At 48.7% G+C, this 19058-nt stretch overlaps 1 protein-coding gene across 1 annotated transcript in view; it reads right to left on the bottom strand.

Annotated features, from left to right (window-relative positions):
* LOC142291809 (cohesin subunit SA-2-like) overlaps positions 1–19058 on the bottom strand; it is a 176560-nt gene that overhangs the window by 92729 nt on the left and 64773 nt on the right. Inside the window, 4 exon segments of the mRNA XM_075336634.1 lie at positions 8745–8824; positions 9050–9148; positions 17126–17249; positions 18206–18279. Coding sequence (XP_075192749.1) covers positions 8745–8824; positions 9050–9148; positions 17126–17249; positions 18206–18279 — 377 coding nt within the window.

The following is a 19058-nucleotide window of genomic DNA, read 5'->3' as shown; positions in this document are numbered from 1 at the left end:
GCGTCCGCCGAAGCATAGGTATGCACCTGATAATGTTTGGTGAAAGTGTGCAGACTCGACCAGGTAGCTGCCTGGCACACCTGTTGAGCCGTAGCCTGGTGTCGTAATGCCCAGGATGCACCCACGGCTCTGGTAGAATGGGCCTTCAGCCCTGATGGAACCGGAAGCCCAGCAGAACGGTAGGCTTCAAGAATTGGTTCTTTGATCCATCGAGCCAGGGTGGCTTTAGAAGCCTGCGACCCTTTGCGCTTACCAGCGACAAGGACAAAGAGTGCATCCGAACGGCGCAAGGGCGCCGTGCGGGAAATGTAGATTCTGAGTGCTCTCACCAGATCTAACAAATGTAAATCCTTCTCATACCGATGAACTGCATGAGGACAAAACGAAGGCAAAGAGATATCCTGATTAAGATGAAAAGAGGATACCACCTTCGGGAGAAACTCCTGAATAGGACGCAGCACAACCTTGTCCTGGTGGAAGACCAGGAAGGGAGCCTTGGATGATAGTGCTGCCAGCTCAGACACTCTCCGAAGAGATGTGATCGCTACCAGAAAAGCCACTTTCTGTGATAGTCTAGAAAGTGAAACCTCCTTCAGAGGCTCGAAGGGCGGCTTCTGGAGGGCAACTAGTACCCTGTTCAGATCCCATGGATCTAACGGCCGCTTGTACGGGGGTACGATATGGCAAACCCCCTGTAGGAACGTGCGCACCTTAGGAAGGCGTGCCAAACGCCTCTGAAAAAAGACGGATAGCGCCGAGACCTGACCTTTAAGGGAGCCGAGCGACAAACCTTTTTCTAACCCAGATTGCAGGAAAGAAAGAAAGGTAGGCAATGCAAATGGCCAGGGAGACACTCCCTGAGCAGAGCACCAGGATAAAAATATCCTCCACGTTCTGTGGTAGATCTTAGCAGACGTGGGCTTCCTAGCCTGTCTCATGGTGGCAACGACCCCTTGGGACAATCCTGAAGACGTTAGGATCCAGGACTCAATGGCCACACAGTCAGGTTCAGGGCCGCAGAATTCCGATGGAAAAACGGCCCTTGGGACAGTAAGTCTGGTCGGTCTGGGAGTGCCCACGGTTGGCCGACCGTGAGCTGCCACAGATCCGGATACCACGCCCTCCTCGGCCAGTCTGGGGCGACAAGTATGACGCGGCTGCAATCGGATCTGATCTTGCGTAGCACTCTGGGCAGGAATGCCAGAGGTGGAAACACATAAGGGAGCCGGAACTGCGACCAATCTTGCACTAGGGCGTCTGCCGCCAGCGCTCTTTGATCGCGAGACCGTGCCATGAAGGTTGGGACCTTGTTGTTGTGCCGTGACGCCATTAGGTCGACGTCCGGCACCCCCCAGCGGCGACAGATTTCCTGAAACACGTCTGGGTGAAGGGACCATTCCCCTGCGTCCATGCCCTGGCGACTGAGGAAGTCTGCTTCCCAGTTTTCTACGCCGGGGATGTGAACCGCGGATATGGTGGAGGCTGTGGCTTCCACCCACATCAGAATCCTCCGGACTTCCTGGAAGGCTTGCCGACTGCGTGTCCCCCCTTGGTGGTTGATGTATGCCACCGCTGTGGAGTTGTCCGACTGAATTCGGATCTGCCTTCCTTCCAGCCACTGCTGGAAGGCTAGTAGGGCAAGATACACTGCTCTGATTTCCAGAACATTGATCTGAAGGGTGGACTCCTGCTGAGACCACGTACCCTGAGCCCTGTGGTGGAGAAAGACTGCTCCCCACCCTGACAGACTCGCATCTGTCGTGACCACCGCCCAAGACGGTGGTAGGAAGGATCTTCCCTGTGATAATGAGGTGGGAAGAAGCCACCACTGCAGAGAGTCTTTGGCCGTCTGGGAAAGGGAGACCTTCCTGTCCAGGGATGTTGACTTCCCGTCCCATTGGCGGAGAATGTCCCATTGAAGTGGACGCAGATGAAACTGCGCAAACGGAACCGCCTCTATTGCCGCCACCATCTTCCCGAGGAAGTGCATGAGGCGTCTTAAGGAGTGCGGCTGACTTTGAAGGAGAGCCTGCACCCCAGTCTGTAGAGACCGCTGCTTGTCCAGCGGAAGCTTCACTATCGCTGAGAGAGTATGAAACTCCATGCCAAGATACGTTAGTGATTGGGTCGGTGACAGATTTGACTTTTGGAAGTTGATGATCCACCCGAACGCCTGGAGAGTCTCCAGCGCAACATTCAGGCTGAGTCGGCATGCCTCTTGAGAGGGTGCCTGGACCAGTAGATCGTCCAAGTAAGGGATCACAGAGTGTCCGTGAGAGTGCAAGACTGCCACCACTGCCGCCATGATCTTGGTGAACACCCGAGGGGCTGTCGCCAGACCAAATGGCAGAGCTACGAACTGAAGATGGTCGTCTCCTATCACGAAGCGTAGAAAGCATTGGTGCTCTGTAGCAATCGGCACGTGGAGATAAGCATCTTTGATGTCTATTGATGCTAGGAAATCTCCTTGAGACATAGAGGCAATGACTGAGCGGAGGGATTCCATCCGGAACCGCCTGGCGTTCACATGCTTGTTGAGCAGTTTTAGGTCCAGAACAGGACGGAAGGAGCCGTCCTTTTTTGGAACCACAAAGAGATTGGAGTAAAATCCTCGCCCCCGTTCGAGAGGGGGGACAGGGATCACGACTCCTTCTGCTCTTAGAGAGTCCACCGCCTGCAGCAGGGCATCTGCTCGGTTGGGGTGTGGGGAGGTTCTGAAGAACCGAAGTGGAGGCCGAGAACTGAACTCGATTCTGTACCCGCGAGACAGAATGTCTGTTACCCACCGGTCTTTGACCTGTGACAGCCAAATGTCGCAAAAGCGGGAGAGCCTGCCACCGACCGAGGATGCGGAGGGAGGAGGCCGAAAGTCATGAGGTAGCCGCTTTGGAAGCGGTTCCTCCATTTGCTTTCCTGGGGCGTGAGTGAGCCCGCCAGGAATCTGAGTTCCCTTGTTCTTTCTGAGTCCTTTTGGACGAGGAGAATTGGGCCTTGCCCGAGCCTCGAAAGGACCGAAACCTCGACTGCCACTTTTTCTGTTGAGGTTTACTTGCTCTGGGCTGTGGTAAGGAAGAGTCCTTACCCTTGGACTGTTTTATGATTTCAGCCAATGGCTCACCAAACAGTCTGTCTCTAGATAATGGCAAGCTGGTTAAGCATTTTTTGGAACCAGCATCTGCTTTCCAGTCCTTTAACCACAAGGCTCTGCGCAAAACCACAGAATTGGCGGACGCCATAGCGGTACGGCTCGTAGATTCTAGGACAGCATTGATAGCATAGGTCGCAAACGCAGACATTTGCGAAGTTAGGGACGCCACTTGCGGCACTGCTGGATGTATGAAAGCATCCACCTGTGCTAAACCAGCTGAAATAGCGTGGAGTGCCCACACGGCCGCGAATGCTGGAGCAAACGACGCGCCGATAGATTCATAGACAGATTTCAACCAAAGGTCCATCTGTCTGTCGTTGGCATCTTTAAGTGAAGCGCCATCCTCTACTGCGACTATGGATCTAGCCGCAAGCTTGGAAATTGGGGGATCCACCTTTGGACACTGGGTCCAGCGTTTGGCCACCTCAGAGGGAAAAGGATAACGGGTATCCTTAGAACGTTTAGAGAAACGCTTGTCTGGATGAGCGTCGTGTTTCTGGATCGATTCTCTGAAATCAGAGTGGTCCAAAAAAGCACTTAATTTACGCTTGGGATATAGGAAATGGAACTTCTCCTGCTGTGCAGCTGCCTCCTCTGCAGAAGGGGCTGGGGGAGAAATATCCAACAGCCTATTAATTGCCGATATAAGGTCATTAACCATGGCGTCACCATCAGGGGCATCCAGATTGAGAGGGGCCTCAGGATTAGAATCCTGGTCACCGTCCTCAGTCTCATCACAGAGAGACTCTTGTCGCTGAGACCCTGAACAGTGTGAAGACGTGGAGGGTCTTTCCCAGCGAGCTCGCTTAGGCTGCCTGGGACTGTCATCTGAGTCAGAGACTTCAGCCTGTGATGCTTGAGACCCCCCTGAAGTACGGATTAGTTCCAACTGAGGGGGACCGGAGAGCATAGACACAGCAGTGTCCATGGCCTGAGCAACTGGCCTGGACTGCAAGGTCTCCAGGATTTTTGCCATAGTCACAGACATTTTATCAGCAAAAACTGCAAAGTCTGTCCCCGTCACCGGGGCAGGGTTCACAGGCGTCTCAGCCTGGGCTACCACCACATTAGGCTCTGGCTGACGAAGTGTCACTGGGACTGAACATTGCATACAATGTGAGTCTTTGGAGCCTGCCGGTAGATCAGCCCCACATGCAGTACAAACAGTGTACACAGCCTGTGCCTTGGCACCCTTGCGTTTTGCGGATGACATGTTGCTGCCTCCTCAGAGCAGTACAGGGTGTCCAGCCAAGAAGCGACCTTACAGTGCAAATATATATATATATATGGTACCAAGAAAAAAGTACACTAATATATCACTGAGGCACAAGTGGGGCCAGCACTAAGTGCAGCTTACCGCCCGCTTAGGAGCGGGTGTGTGGTCGCCGAAATCCCTTTAGTCTGGGTCTCCCAGAGCCTGCTGCCTTTCCCCAGCCAGACCGCATGTGTAATGGCTGCCGGCGTCCTTGTGGAGAGGGGGGGCGGGCCCTGGGCGTATACAGACGAAGAGCGGGAAGCCTGCTTCCCACTGTGCCTAGTGAGAGGGCTGGAGCATGTAAATAAAGCTCCAGCCCTCGGCGCTGCCTATTGAGCAGCGTCTCTCCCCTACCCTGATTGACAGGGTGGGGGCGGGAACGAAGCGGCGCTAGGCCGCAGAAGCCGGGGGCTAAAGTTAGAAGCGCCGCCGCCGTAAAAGCGCGGTCGGCGCAAAGTCCCCGGCGCACTACAAGTCGCAGCTGCGCCGCCGCTCCAGTAGCGGTCGGCGCAGTAGTTCCCAACATGTAACGTCACTCAGCAAAGCTGCAGTGACCTAACCCCAGCGCACAGCGCTACTGTCCCCGGCGCACTATAACGCTCAGCAAGCCTTGAGAGTGTCCGTGCCTGCCGGGGACACAGAGTACCTGAAGTTGCAGGGCCTTGTCCCTGAACGGCACTCCCGCTCCAAATCCAGCAGGTTCTCTGGGTCTGTGGATGGAGCCCGGCCCCAGGGCTTGGGGGCCGGCAAGATCCCACTTCCACAGAGCCCTCCAGGGGATGTGGAAGGAAAACAGCATGTGGGCTCCAGCCTCTGTACCAGCAATAGGTACCTCAACCTTACAAGCACCACCGCGGGTGAGAAGGGAGCATGCTGGGGGCCCCATATGGGCCCTCTTTTCTTCCATCCGATATAGCCAGCAGCTGCTGCTGACTACAAACAGTGGAGCTATGCGTGGATGTCTGACCTCCTTCGCACAAAGCAGAAAACTGGTGAGCCAGTGATCCCACTGGGGGTGTATAGCCAGAAGGGGAGGGGCCTTACACTTTTTAGTGTAATTGCTTTGTGTGGCCTCCGGAGGCAGTGCTATACACCCAATCGTCTGGGTCTCCCAATAGAGCGCCGAAGAAAAATGTTTATATTAAAAGAGGAAGGAGAACTCAATATGAGAAGATCTGGAGCAAGTGGCTTGACTTTCCAGGATTAGCGTCATCTGATCTACTGAAAGATAGGATATTTAGACTATAGGTAGGAAAGGAAAGATCGCAGTGGCTGAGAAATAAGGAGGGCAGGTCATTATGTGAATAAAGAGGGATGTAGAGAGTGGAGGGGTGAGACTGTCGCCCGGAAGAGGGTGGGGGGAGGGAGAGGGGAGGGGGAATGTGTGAGGACTACCCTCACAATTTGTTGTTATGTTTATGAAAGTTTTAAAATGCAATAAAAATTTATCTGATTTTAAAAAAAAAAAATCTGTTTTTTTAGGATGGTGTAAGATACACTTCTGGACATTTTTTCTAATTAACGTGGGGGTTTTTTTTCTCCTAAAATCTCCTGTCTTCGGCTGACCACTGTTTTCATAAATTAAAAGGGAAGCCCCAGCCAGGCGATGGGTATACTTCAAGCAATGATTAAGCAATTGCTTTTACAGTAACGACTGCGTGACCAAATATCACTGAGTACTACCGTAATAGCTTGTCAGCTTCCCTGTAAAACATACGCTTCTATGAACTCTTGCCCCGGTAGCCATCTGACAGAACAGCTTATTATAAAAGTGTCATTACTGACAGACAGTGACATCTTCCAGATGATGGTCAGCCATTAATACCGCTGATATAAGAGTTCTACATACATTGCTCTGTAATGACGGGAAATAACTGTCTCCTTCCACCTGACAATGGTGGATCCCTCTGATCCATCATGTACTTTTTGCTTCTGGCAGACTCAATATCTTCAGAAATTCCAAGTAAAGCTTGATTTTATAGGGAGATATATTATAAAAAAGAAAGAAGTACTGAATTTTAAGAAAAAATTAAATGTAATTGACATTAGTTTGGCTGTATCTGTTAGATAATGAGCCGCCTTTCCTTACAGCTTGCACGGCCCCACATCGCAATCTCTTCACCCCTAGAATACCAGGGTAGTGTGCGGATGACATGCTAACCCTAGATAGTTTGGTGTCAGACCAGCAGAAAACGTGTCACATAAAGCATATATAGCAGAACATCCTTCCAATTTAAAGTTTAATACAGCAAATTCCCAGACTTCTTGGTTACGCCACATTTCTATTTCACAGAAACGCTGTTGTCACTGACACTATATATCTTATGCCAGTCAAAGACGAGCAGGCAGTTCGTACTTATTCTTTGCAAAATACATTCAAATACATAGTTTTCGAGCAGGGATATACTCTGCTAATACCCTGTAGTTTTCAATTAATTAAATAATGGTGACATAGACTACATTTCCTTGAAAATCTGCTACTTTTTTGGGGTAGAGTTTCTGGCAAAAACTGTGATAATCTGATGAGAAACTGCGGCTCGCTGATATCACTGGTACACACTAACACTGACATTAATTCCTGAGGAAGTAAAGATCTTTTGCTGCCCTCCAGTGATAGAGCATAGCATTACAACTGAAAGCTGGCCAATTAAAGGGAAACTGTCATGTGAAAAACGCTATTAAAGGGAACCTGTCAGGTGTAATATGCACCCAGAACCATGAGCAGTTCTGGGTACATATTGCTAATACCTGCCAAACCGTCCCTGTATACACTAGCATATATAAAAACATCTTTAGAAAAAGTATTTCTAAAGATCTTTTACTGTATACTAATGAGCGAGGGATCTGTTCCCCTGGGCGTTAGTTCCCCTGGCTGGTCGCCCCCATTAGCATGTTAGTACGCCCCTGTGGATGTGCTAACATGCTAATGAATACGCAGTGTCACAGAATGAACGCACTCATCTCTCCACCACCATCGCGTCCGACAGGGGATTTTGGCTCAGTGCACATGACCCCGGAGTTCGGGTCATGCGCACTATGAAGCCGGGTGTATGTGTCCTGGCTTCAAACTGAAGTAGTGCACATGACCCAAACTCCGGGTCATGTGCACTGAGCCGAAATCTAGCGTTGTGCGCGATGGCGGTGGAGAGATGGGCGAGATTATTCTGTAACACTGCGTATTCAATAGCATGTTAGCACACCCATAGGGGCGTACTAACATGCTAATGGAGCCAACTTGCAAAGGGAACTAACGCCCAGGGAACTAGTCCTCTCACTCATTAGCATACGGTCAAAGATCTTTAGAAATACGTTTTCTAAAGATATCTTTATCTATGCTAGTGTATACAGGGACAGTTAGGCAGGGATTAGCAATATGCACCCAGAACTGCTCGTGGTTCTGGGTGCATATTGCACCTGACAGGTTCCCTTTAACTTGCAGATATGCGATTATCTTAAATGTGTCCAGATCGTACATGGCAGTAGTCAATATCTTAGTCTTCTGTGTATTGAGTAGGAGTCCCGTGTTTGAGCTTTCCATCTTGACACTCCGTTATAAGTCCTTCATTCCTTTTATGCTTGTTGCTATCAATGTTGTATCATCTGCGTATTTAAGATTGTTGATAATTCGTCCACCAATGTTGATTCCTTCTTTTTCGGCTAGTCCAGCCTTCCTAAAAAAAGCTTCTGTATATAAATGGAAGATAAATGGTGACAGGACACAGAACCTGGACCCTGAAACCCCTGGTCCTAGGACCCATAGAAGCGCCACAATACTGTGAAACGGTCACCGTTGTCCGAGGCTTCGGCTCCACCTCCCTGCACTACATGTTACCCGTATAACCTAAAAGAACTTTCCTATGACCCCCTACTTTTTATCTTTACATCCTTTGTATTGGGGATACACAATTTTTAGGTTTATACGTGTTTGCACAATAAAGAAGGCTTGATCTCATCCCCTGGTGAGTTGCTGGTTTTTTCCTTTTTCCTGTGCTGGATTTAAATATTTGCACTGCGGTCTGTTTTTGAGCGTGCAGCTTTGGGGCAGGTGTCCCATATCCGCAATAGCAGTCTGCTTCCTTAGACCATTGCGAAGCTGATTGTTGCTCGTTTGTAGTGCCCGGTCTCCACACTTGAACGCTGCCATTAATATGCGAGTTGTCGACAACCCATTTTAAAAAGGTTCTGTGCCCTTTTATAAACATTGAATCTATTACACCTATGTATCTCAACGATTTATAAGCATCTTGGGGTTCTTTTATGTAAATAGTGTCTATAAAAACCTATGTTTTCCATAGTTACAGATCATACACTTAAAATATCATAAACTGGTAAAATATATACCTCAACATATGGACAAGGAGCTTCATTGATTGAACCGAGACCTCATGATCTTTATCCAAAGTCATTGATATAATGCGATCCTAGATTTTACATCAAAAAAGGAGGAAAGGCATGGATGTTCAGAGATGTTAAATGTAATTACCACATAAATATTTGCAAGTGATAGATGTAATAAATATACATAGAAGACTTGAAAATTATATTTTTTATTTGTTATAGTGTGTGAATTATACAGTGTGAACATGACATTTCTCACACTTGCATATTGATACAGAACAAGGTAAGAAAGTGACAATTGTAGTTACCTTGAATCTTATGGTAAAAAGATCCATTTTTGAAACAAGATTTGTTTTCTCATAAACGCCGTGCAGTGAAATTAGGCTTTTCAAACGCACATCTGGGACCTAAGAACAGCCAGAAATGATGAAGGTTTAATCAACCATGCACAAGAAGAGCAATGTAAGATACACGCAGTTATAACGGAGTAATAAACAAGGACTAGTTATTTACAGTTGTGCTCAAAGGTTTAAAAAACCTAGCAGATTTTTTGCTTTCTTGACCTTTTTTTCAGAGAATATGAATGATAACACAAAATCTTTTTTTCCACTCACGGTTAGTGGTTGGGTGAAGCCATTTATTGTCAAACTACTGTGTTTTTTCTTTTTAAATAATAATGACAACCAAAAACATCAAATGACCCATAACAAAAGTTCACATATCCTGGTGATTTTGGCCTGATGAAATGCACAGAAGTTGACACAAATGGGTTTGAATGGCTAATAAAGGTAACATCCTCACCTGTGACCTGTTTGCTTGTAATCAGTGTGTGTACATAAAAGCTGAGTGAGTTTCTGGGATCCAGACAGACTCTTGCATTTTTCATCCAGCCATTGATGTTTTTGGATTGTGAGTCATGGGGAAAGCAAAAGAATTGTCAACGGATCTACGGGAAAAGATAGTTGAACTGTATAAAGCAGGAAAGGGATGCAAAAAGATATCTAAGAAATTGATGCCAGTCAGCAGTGTTCAAACGGTGATTAACAAATGGAAAATCAGGGGCTCTGTAAAAAACAAACCACAATCAGGTAGACGAACAAAAATTTTGGCCACCACTGCCAGGAAAATTGTTCAGGGTGCAAAGAAAATCCCACAGATAACATCAGCTGAAATACAGGACTCACTGAAAATTAGCGGTGTGGCTATTTCAAGATGCACAATAAGGAGGCACTTGAAGATAAATGGGCTGCATGGTCGAGTCGTCAGAAAAAGAAGGGAATTTTGTTTACTTACCGTAAATTCCTTTTCTTCTAGCTCCAATTGGGAGACCCAGACAGTGGGTGTATAGCTACTGCCCTCTGGAGGCCGCACAAAGAACTACACTTAAAAGTGTAAGGCCCCTCCCCTTCTGGCTATACACCCTCCCGTAGGAGTACAGATTCCTCAGTTTTAGTACCAAAGCAAGAAGGAGGAAAGCCAATAACAGTTTCAAAAACAAATTCAATCCGATAACACGATCGGAGAACTTAAGAAACAACATGAACAACATGTGCACCCGAAAAAACGAAACCCTAAGAACAAATAGGGCGGGTGCTGGGTCTCCCAATTGGAGCTAGAAGAAAAGGAATTTACGGTAAGTAAACAAAATTCCCTTCTTCTTTTTCGCTCCTAATTGGGAGACCCAGACAGTGGGACGTCCAAAAGCAGTCCCTGGGTGGGTAAAAAGATACCACATGAACGGGCTGTCAGACAGCCTCTTCCTACAGGTGGGCCACCGCCGCCTGAAGGACCTGTCTACCTAGGCTGGCATCTGCCGAAGCGTAGGTATGCACTTGATAGTGTTTGGTAAACGTGTGCAGACTCGACCAGGTAGCCGCTTGGCACACTTGCTGAGCCGTGACGCACCCACGGCTCTGGTAGAATGGGCCTTCAGTCCAGATGGAATCGGAAGCCCAGCAGAACGGTATGTGTGAAGAATTGGTTCCTTGATCCACCGCGCCAGGGTGGATTTGGAAGCTTGCGATCCCTTATGCTGACCAGCGACTAGGACAAAGAGCGCATCAGAACGGCGTAGAGCCGCCGTGCGAGAAATGTAAATCCTGAGTGCTCTCACCAGGTCCAACAGATGTAAACCCTTTTCAAATTGGTGAACTGGATGCGGACACAAAGATGGCAAAGTGATATCCTGATTGAGATGAAAGGAAGAAACCACCTTGGGAGAAAACTCTGGAATTGGACGCAGTACTACCTTGTCTTGGTGAAACACCAGGAAGGGAGATTTGCAAGATAACGCCGCTAGCTCGGACACTCTTCGAAGAGACGTGACCGCCACAAGAAAAACTACCTTTTGTGAAAGCCGAGAAAGGGGAACCTCTTTCAAAGGCTCGAAAGGCGGCTTCTGGAGAGCAATGAGAACCTTGTTCAGATCCCAGGGTTCCAATGGCCGTCTGTAAGGAGGAACGATATGACAAACTCCTTGGAGAAACGTGCGTACTTTAGAAAGCCGTGCCAAGCGCTTCTGAAAGAATACGGATAGCGCGGAGACTTGACCCTTAAGAGAGCTAAGCGACAAACCTTTTTCCAACCCAGACTGCAGGAAGGAAAGAAAAATTGGCAATGCAAATGGCCAGGGAGAAAACCCTTGAGCCAAGCACCACGCTAAGAATATCTTCCACGTTCTGTGATAGATCTTAGCTGAGGATGGTTTTCTAGCCTGTCTCATTGTGGCAACAACCTCATGAGATAAACCTGAGGCCGCTAGGATCCAGGACTCAATGGCCACACAGTCAGGTTCAGGGCCGCAGAATTCAGATGGAAAAACGGCCCTTGAGACAGCAAATCTGGACGGTCTGGTAGTGTCCACGGTTGGCCTACCGTGAGATGCCACAGATCCGGGTACCACGACCTTCTTGGCCAATCTGGAGCGACGAGTATGGCTCGATGGCAGTCGGACCTGATTTTCCGGAGAACTCTGGGTAACAATGCTAGAGGTGGGAACACATAGGGGAGTCGGAATTGCGACCAATCCTGAACCAAGGCGTCTGCCGCCAGTGCTCGGTGATCGTGAGACCGTGCCATGAAAACTGGGACCTTGTTGTTGTGCCGTGACGCCATCAGATCGACGTCCGGCGTCCCCCAGCGGCAACAGATCTGCTGAAACACGTCCGGGTGAAGGGACCATTCTCCTGCGTCCATGCCCTGGCGACTGAGAAAGTCTGCTTCCCAGTTTTCCACGCCTGGGATGTGAACTGCGGATATGGTGGACGCTCTGCTTTCCACCCACGTCAAAATCCGTTGGACTTCTTGAAAAGCTTGGCGACTGCGTGTTCCCCCTTGGTGGTTGATGTACGCCACCGCCGTGGAATTGTCCGACTGAATCCGAATCTGCTTGCCTTCCAGCCATTGTTGGAAGGCTCGCAGGGCAAGATAGATTGCTCTGATTTCCAGAACATTGATCTGCAGGGTGGACTCTTCCAGAGTCCACATCCCCTGAGCCCTGTGGTGGAGATACACCGCTCCCCACCCTGATAGGCTCGCATCCGTCGTGACCACTGCCCAGGACGGGGGAAGGAACGACTTTCCCTGTGACAATGAGGTGGGGAGAAGCCACCAACGCAGAGAGTCCTTGGCAGTCTGAGAGAGGGAGACAGTCCTGTCGAGGGACGTCGATTTCCCGTCCCATTGGCGTAGAATGTCCCATTGTAGAGGGCGCAGATGAAACTGCGCGAACGGGACTGCCTCCATTGCTGCTACCATCTTTCCTAGGAAATGCATGAGGCGCCTCAGTGAGTGCGACTGGCTCTGAAGGAGAGATTGCACTCCAGTCCGTAGCGAGCACTGCTTGTCCAGTGGAAGCTTCACTATCGCTGAGAGAGTATGAAACTCCATGCCAAGATAAGTCAGAGATTGGGTCGGGGTTAGATGAGACTTTGGAAAGTTGATAATCCACCCGAAACTCTGGAGAGTGTCTAGTGCCACCTTCAGACTGTGTTGGCATGCCTCTTGAGAGGGTGCCTTTATAAGCAGGTCGTCTAGATACGGGATGACCGAGTGACCCTGCGAGTGCAGAACAGCTACTACTGCTGCCATGACTTTGGTGAAGACCCGGGGGGCTGTTGCCAGACCGAAAGGTAACGCTACGAACTGCAGGTGTTCGTCGTGTATGACGAAGCGTAGGAAACGCTGATGCTCTGGTGCGATTGACTTTTACGTGTCTGTTGAGCAACTTTAGATCCAGGACGGGCCGATACGATCCGTCCTTTTTTGGGACCACAAACAGATTGGAGTAAAAACCGTGACCTTGTTCCTGAAGAGGGACGGAGGTCACCACTCCTTCCGCCTTTAGAGCGGCCACCGCCTGGAACAGAGCATCGGCTCGGTCTGGTGGTGGAGAAGTTCTGAAGAAACGAGTTGGCGGACGAGAACTGAACTCTATCCTGTACCCGTGAGACAGAATATCCCTCACCCAACGGTCTTTGACGTGTGACAGCCAGATGTCGCCAAAGTGGGAAAGCCTCCCACCGACCGCGGGTGTGGGAATCGGAGACCGCAAGTCAGGAGGACGCCGTCTTGGCAACGGTTCCTCCGGCTGTCCTTTTTGGGCGTGACTGAGACCTCCAAGAATCTGAGCGTCTCTGGTCTTTTTGAGTCTTTTTTGACGAGGCGAATTGGGACCTGCCCGGTCCTCGAAAGGACCGATAACCAGACTGACCCTTCCTCTGTTGGGGTCTGTTTTGTCTGTGTTGCGGTAAGGATGAGTCCTTACCCTTGGAGTGTTTGATGATTTCATCCAAACGCTCTCCAAACAATCGGTCACGAGAAAAAGGCAAATTGGTTAAGCACTTCTTGGAATGAGAATCTGCTTTCCAATGTCTCAACCACAGGGCCCTACGCAAAACAACGGAGTTGGCTGACGCCACTGCCGTGCGGCTTGTAGCGTCAAGAACAGCATTAATCGCGTACGACGCGAATGCCGCCATTTGCGAGGTCAATGGTGCTACCTGCGGGGCAAATGCACGTGTGACGGAGTCAACTCGCGCAAGCCCGGCTGAGATAGCTTGGAGTGCCCATACGGCTGCAAAAGAAGGCGCTAATGACGCTCCAATCGCTTCATAGATGGATTTCAGCCAGAGCTCCATCTGCCTGTCAGTGGCATCTTTAAGTGCCGCTCCATCTTCAACTGCAACCAAGGATCTAGCTGCAAGCCTGGAAATTGGAGGATCCACTTTTGGACACTGGGTCCAACCCTTGACCACCTCAGGGGGAAAAGGATAGCGTGTATCTTTAAGCCGTTTAGGAAAACGCCTTTCAGGATAAGCGTGGGGTTTCTGGATTGCGTCTCTAAAGTCAGCGTGGTCCAGAAAAGTGCTTAAAGTACGCTTAGGGTATCTGAAATGGATTCTCTCGTGCTGCGAAGCTGACTCCTCCACAAGAGGAGCTGGTGGGGAAATATTTAACATCTTATTGATGTTAAATATAAGATCATTAACTATGGCGTCACCATCTGGTGTATCTAGATTGAGAGCGGTCCCAGGATCAGAATCCTGATCAGTTACGTCCGCCTCATCACCCATAGATTCATCTCGCTGGGATCCTGACCATTGAGATGAATGTGAAGGCCCGTCATAGCGAGCCCGCTTAGGCTGCCCGGGGCCATCGTCCGAGTCAGAGTCTTCACCCTGAGGTGTATATGCCCGTCCCGGAGCTTGGAGCTGAGGGGGACCAGGGGGCAATGATTGCACAGTGTCCGTGGCCTGAAGTACAGGCCTAGCTCGCAATGTGTCAAGAATTTGTGACATAGTGAGAGACATTCTGTCAGCAAAAGCTGCAAACTCAGTTCCTGTCACCTGGACAGCATTCACAGGTGGTACACCCTGGGTCACGTCCAGCAGAGGTCCCGACTGTGCAAGCGCCGCAGGGGCCGAGCACTGCACACAATGGGGGTCCGTGGAGCCTGCCGGTAGAAAAGTCCCACACGCGGTGCAGGAAGCATATAATGTCTGCGCCTTGGCACCCTTGCGTTTTACGGGCGACATGCTGCTGGCTCTCTGCAATGTGAGAGAGTCTATAGCCAAAGGGCGACCAGCGCTATGCAATACAAAGTATTTGTAGAAACAAAATACTAAGAATACTACTGGCACAAGAGGGGGTGAGCCCTGAGGGCTGCTTACCGCCCGCTGAATAGCGGGTAAGAGGCTGCAGAATTCCTTGTCTGGGTCTCCCCGGCTCCCCTCTGCAGCGCAGCGTGTCAGCAGGAATGGCTGCCGGCGTCTGTGGAGAGGGGCGGTCCGTGGGAGTTCCCAAACAAAAGTGCGGGAAACAGTGTCCCCTCTGTGCCGATTGTGAGGGCTGGAGTATGTAAAAACGACTCCAGCCCTCGGCGCTGATGCACTGGCCAGCGTCCCGCCCCTCTCCTGACTGGCAGGTCTGGGGGCGGGAACGAACGGAAGCAGGCCGCAAAAGCCGGGGACTCGAGTTATCAGCGCGGCCGCCGTAAAAGCGCGGGCCGCGCTGAAGTCCCCGGTGCACCACAAGTGCCAGCCGCGCCGCAGTCCCAGCGGCCGGCGTGACCGATTCCTAGACGTGGCCAGCGTCCCGCCCCTCTCCTGACTGGCAGGTCCGGGGGCGGGAACGAACGGAAGCAGGCCGCAAAAGCCGGGGACTCGAGTTATCAGCGCGGCCGCCGTAAAAGCGCGGGCCGCGCTGAAGTCCCCGGCGCACCACAAGTGCCAGCCGCGCCGCAGTCCCAGCGGCCGGCGCGACCGATTCCTATAAGTGTGCCTGCTTCAGCGAAGCTGAATGAGGCCATGGCACAAGCGCCGTAGCGCTGCTGTCCCCCGGCGCACTACAACACCCAGCATGCTGCGGTGTGAGCGCCTGCACGGGGACACAGAGTACCTTGAGGAAGCAGGGCCATGTCCCTGATGTACTCCGCTCCATCCAGCATCTTCTCCAGGGGCTGTAGATGGAGCACGGTCTCAGTGCCTGGAGACCAGTAAATCCCACTTCACCCAGAGCCCTGTAAAAAGGGATGGGGAAGGAATCAGCATGTGGGCTCCTGCCGCCGTACCCGCAATGGGTACCTCAACCTTACAAACACCTCCGACATACAGTGGGGTGAGAAGGGAGCATGCTGGGAGCCCTGTATGGGCCCTCTTTTCTTCCATCCGACATAGTCAGCAGCTGCTGCTGACTAAAAACAATGGAGCTATGCGTGCGTGTCTGACCTCCTTGCGCACAAAGCTAAAACTGAGGAATCTGTACTCCTACGGGAGGGTGTATAGCCAGAAGGGGAGGGGCCTTACACTTTTAAGTGTAGTTCTTTGTGCGGCCTCCAGAGGGCAGTAGCTATACACCCACTGTCTGGGTCTCCCAATTAGGAGCGAAAAAGAAAAGCCATTACTGCGCAAATGCCACAAAGTATGTTGCCTACAATATGCCTAACAGCACAGAGACAAGCCTCCAAATTTCTGGAACAAGATAATTTGGAGTGATGAGACCAAAATTGAACTTTTTGGCCACAACTATAAACATTACATTTGAAGAGGTGTCAACAAGGCCTATGATGGAAGGAACACCATTCCTACTGTAAAGCACAGAGGTGGATAATGTAGGGATGTGTGAGCTACAAATACTTGGTGAAAGTTGAAGAAAAGATCAATGCAGCATGTTATCAGCATGGAGGAAAATTTGCACTCATCAGCCCGGAAGTTGCGCATGGGACGTACTTGGACGTTCCAACATGACAACAGTCCAAAACATAAGGTCAAGTCGATATGTCATTGACTACAGCAGAACAAAGTGAAGGTTCTGGAGTGGCCATCTCAGTCTCCTGACCTCAATATTATTGAGCCACTCTGGGGAGAACTCAAGCGCACAGTTCATGTAAGAAAGCCCAGGAATTTACAGGAATCGGAGGCTTTTTGCCAAGAAGAATTTATCATCTGAGAAAATAAAAGGCCTCATCCACAACTACCACAAAAAGACTTCAAGCTGTAATTGATGTTAGAGGGGGCAATACACGGTATTAAGAACTGGGGTAGGTGAACTTTTCATCAGGGTCATTTGGATGTTTTTGGTTGTCATTATCATTTAAAAAGAGAAAACACAGTAGTTTGACAATAAATGACTTCACCCAACCACTAACGATGAGTGGGAAAAAAAGATTTTATATTATCATTGTAATTCTCTGAAAAAAGGCTAAGAAAGCACAAAATCTGAAAGGGTATGCAAACCTTTGAGCACAACTGTATTACATCGGTCAGGACCGGGTGAGTTATCCCCATTTCTGACCAGGAACATCATTTCCCGACATACCTTTGATGTATAGGAGGACAAGGACTAGAATTTGGCAACTCAAGCAGAAAATGTCATTACAAACCCACCTTATCATGCAGCATCCAGCCAACATACTTTAAGTAGCTGTCGGTCAAGTACACATGTGGATACATTTTCATCCACATGCCGATTTCTTCTATACATAGCGATCGAATCTCAAAGACAACATCTCTGTAAAAAAGATAAAAAATAAATAAAAATTAGTTGATAAACTGTATACTGTATCTAATATATTACATTATGTATGTGTTTTTATAGTATATTTGATTGTGTTTCATATCTCGTAGCAGGTTTTTTGGGGGACATTTTTCAAAGGTACATAAAGAAGCTCATGGCAAAAACGCAACTCTAAACGGTGTGCCCTAATTATGCCGCGTTAAAAAAAATTAAAAAAAACATTAATTATTCTGCAGCATTCTTTCCCTATAGATTATGAAGTGATATTCGACTGCAAATAAAGGCAAAAAATTATACTGCACCTGAGTATGGAAATCAATGGGAGACTCGAGCATTTTTCTAAGAAATCTCACAAATAATGCCCAGTTCCCCATTGACTTCTATTATACTCATGTGCTTGAGTTGCGCCCATCTGAGGTGCTACCATTCTCTTAACAGAGTACCAGAGCATGGTAATGCTCGCTCATCACTAGTTACAATCTCCAATCTGAAACACACCTAATAACGTGAAATTGTGAAGCAGTGAAGTAAAGGATCACAAGCCTTTCCCTACCATGCCATTATATATCTTTCTCCCATTGACTCCCTTTGCAAGTCTGATCGGGTCTAACAATAGAGACGACAAGCTGCTGGTATTACTTTTAGTTGAGAATTGCAGGGCATAACACATGCCGCATAAATATGAATAATGATCCCCATCTTATGTAGAGCTTTACTGACATCTTGAAGTATATACTTATTTAATAGCCAGCAATGAAAAAGATCATTTGGATGCCAAATTGATAATGAGTAAATTAAAATGCCTAAAGCTGGTCAAGCACCTAACACAAAGTTTCCCAATAAATAATTACACAATTGTGCATTTGTGCATACAGTATGTCAAAACATTAACAAGGATATCTGCTCAGCAGAGCTAACCTATGAGCACAGGGTCCAGGACTATTACTCACCGATACCGTTGCAGAAAAGTTCCTTTCAGCAGCGCATCCATCATATCTTCTATCTCACGATGTCTTTGTTGCAACTAGGCAAAATGAGAAATCACTGGTAACGACACCAAAATAAAAGCTTTCATTCTACTTTACTAGGTTTATTGTATTATCTATGCCATCATTTTCCTTCCAATCAAGTATTCATATACTCACACAAGTTTCATCCAAAAGGACAACGACACTCATTTCATGGAATCAAAGAGGTAGTTACCAACCAACCCTGATGACACCTTGCTAGTCCATTTAAATGGTTATTCCATTTCTTATTAAGGGTATTGTTTGAAATATGCATGTGCAATTAACTATTAAAATCCTCTTCCCCTTTTCTTTTGATATTGTCAAATCTTCTTTTTTGCTGATTACAGCTCAGTGCCTATTTGGTATAGAAGTGGGGGCTGAAAATGAGCAGTGTTTACAAGCTCTTTTCTGTTGACCTTGTAAGTACTGCAATGAAGCAAGGCAAAAATCAATAGAGTAAAGGGGGCTTTACACGCAGCGATATCGCTAGCGAGCACACCCGCCCCCGTCGTTTGTGCGTCACGGGCAAATCGCTGCCCGTGGCGCACAATATCGTTAGGAGCCATCACACAGACTTACCTGCCTAAAGCCCACTTTACACGTTGCAATTAGTTGTACAATCGCATTTGCGATGTGACACGCCCAGGTTGCATACGGGATCTATGAGATTTCACGTTGGTCGTTCATTTGCTGTCACACGAGCGTTTGTAGTCTATGTTAAATTGATCAATGTTATGTGCGATCCTTTAGATCATGTGTTCTGTGACGTATGCATTGGGCACCTTTTTTTTTT

Source organism: Anomaloglossus baeobatrachus, chromosome 2 (genome assembly GCF_048569485.1).
Source record: "Anomaloglossus baeobatrachus isolate aAnoBae1 chromosome 2, aAnoBae1.hap1, whole genome shotgun sequence".
In the NCBI taxonomy this organism is placed as follows: Eukaryota; Metazoa; Chordata; class Amphibia; order Anura; family Aromobatidae; genus Anomaloglossus; species Anomaloglossus baeobatrachus.
This window is presented reverse-complemented; position numbering and strand designations above follow the sequence as displayed.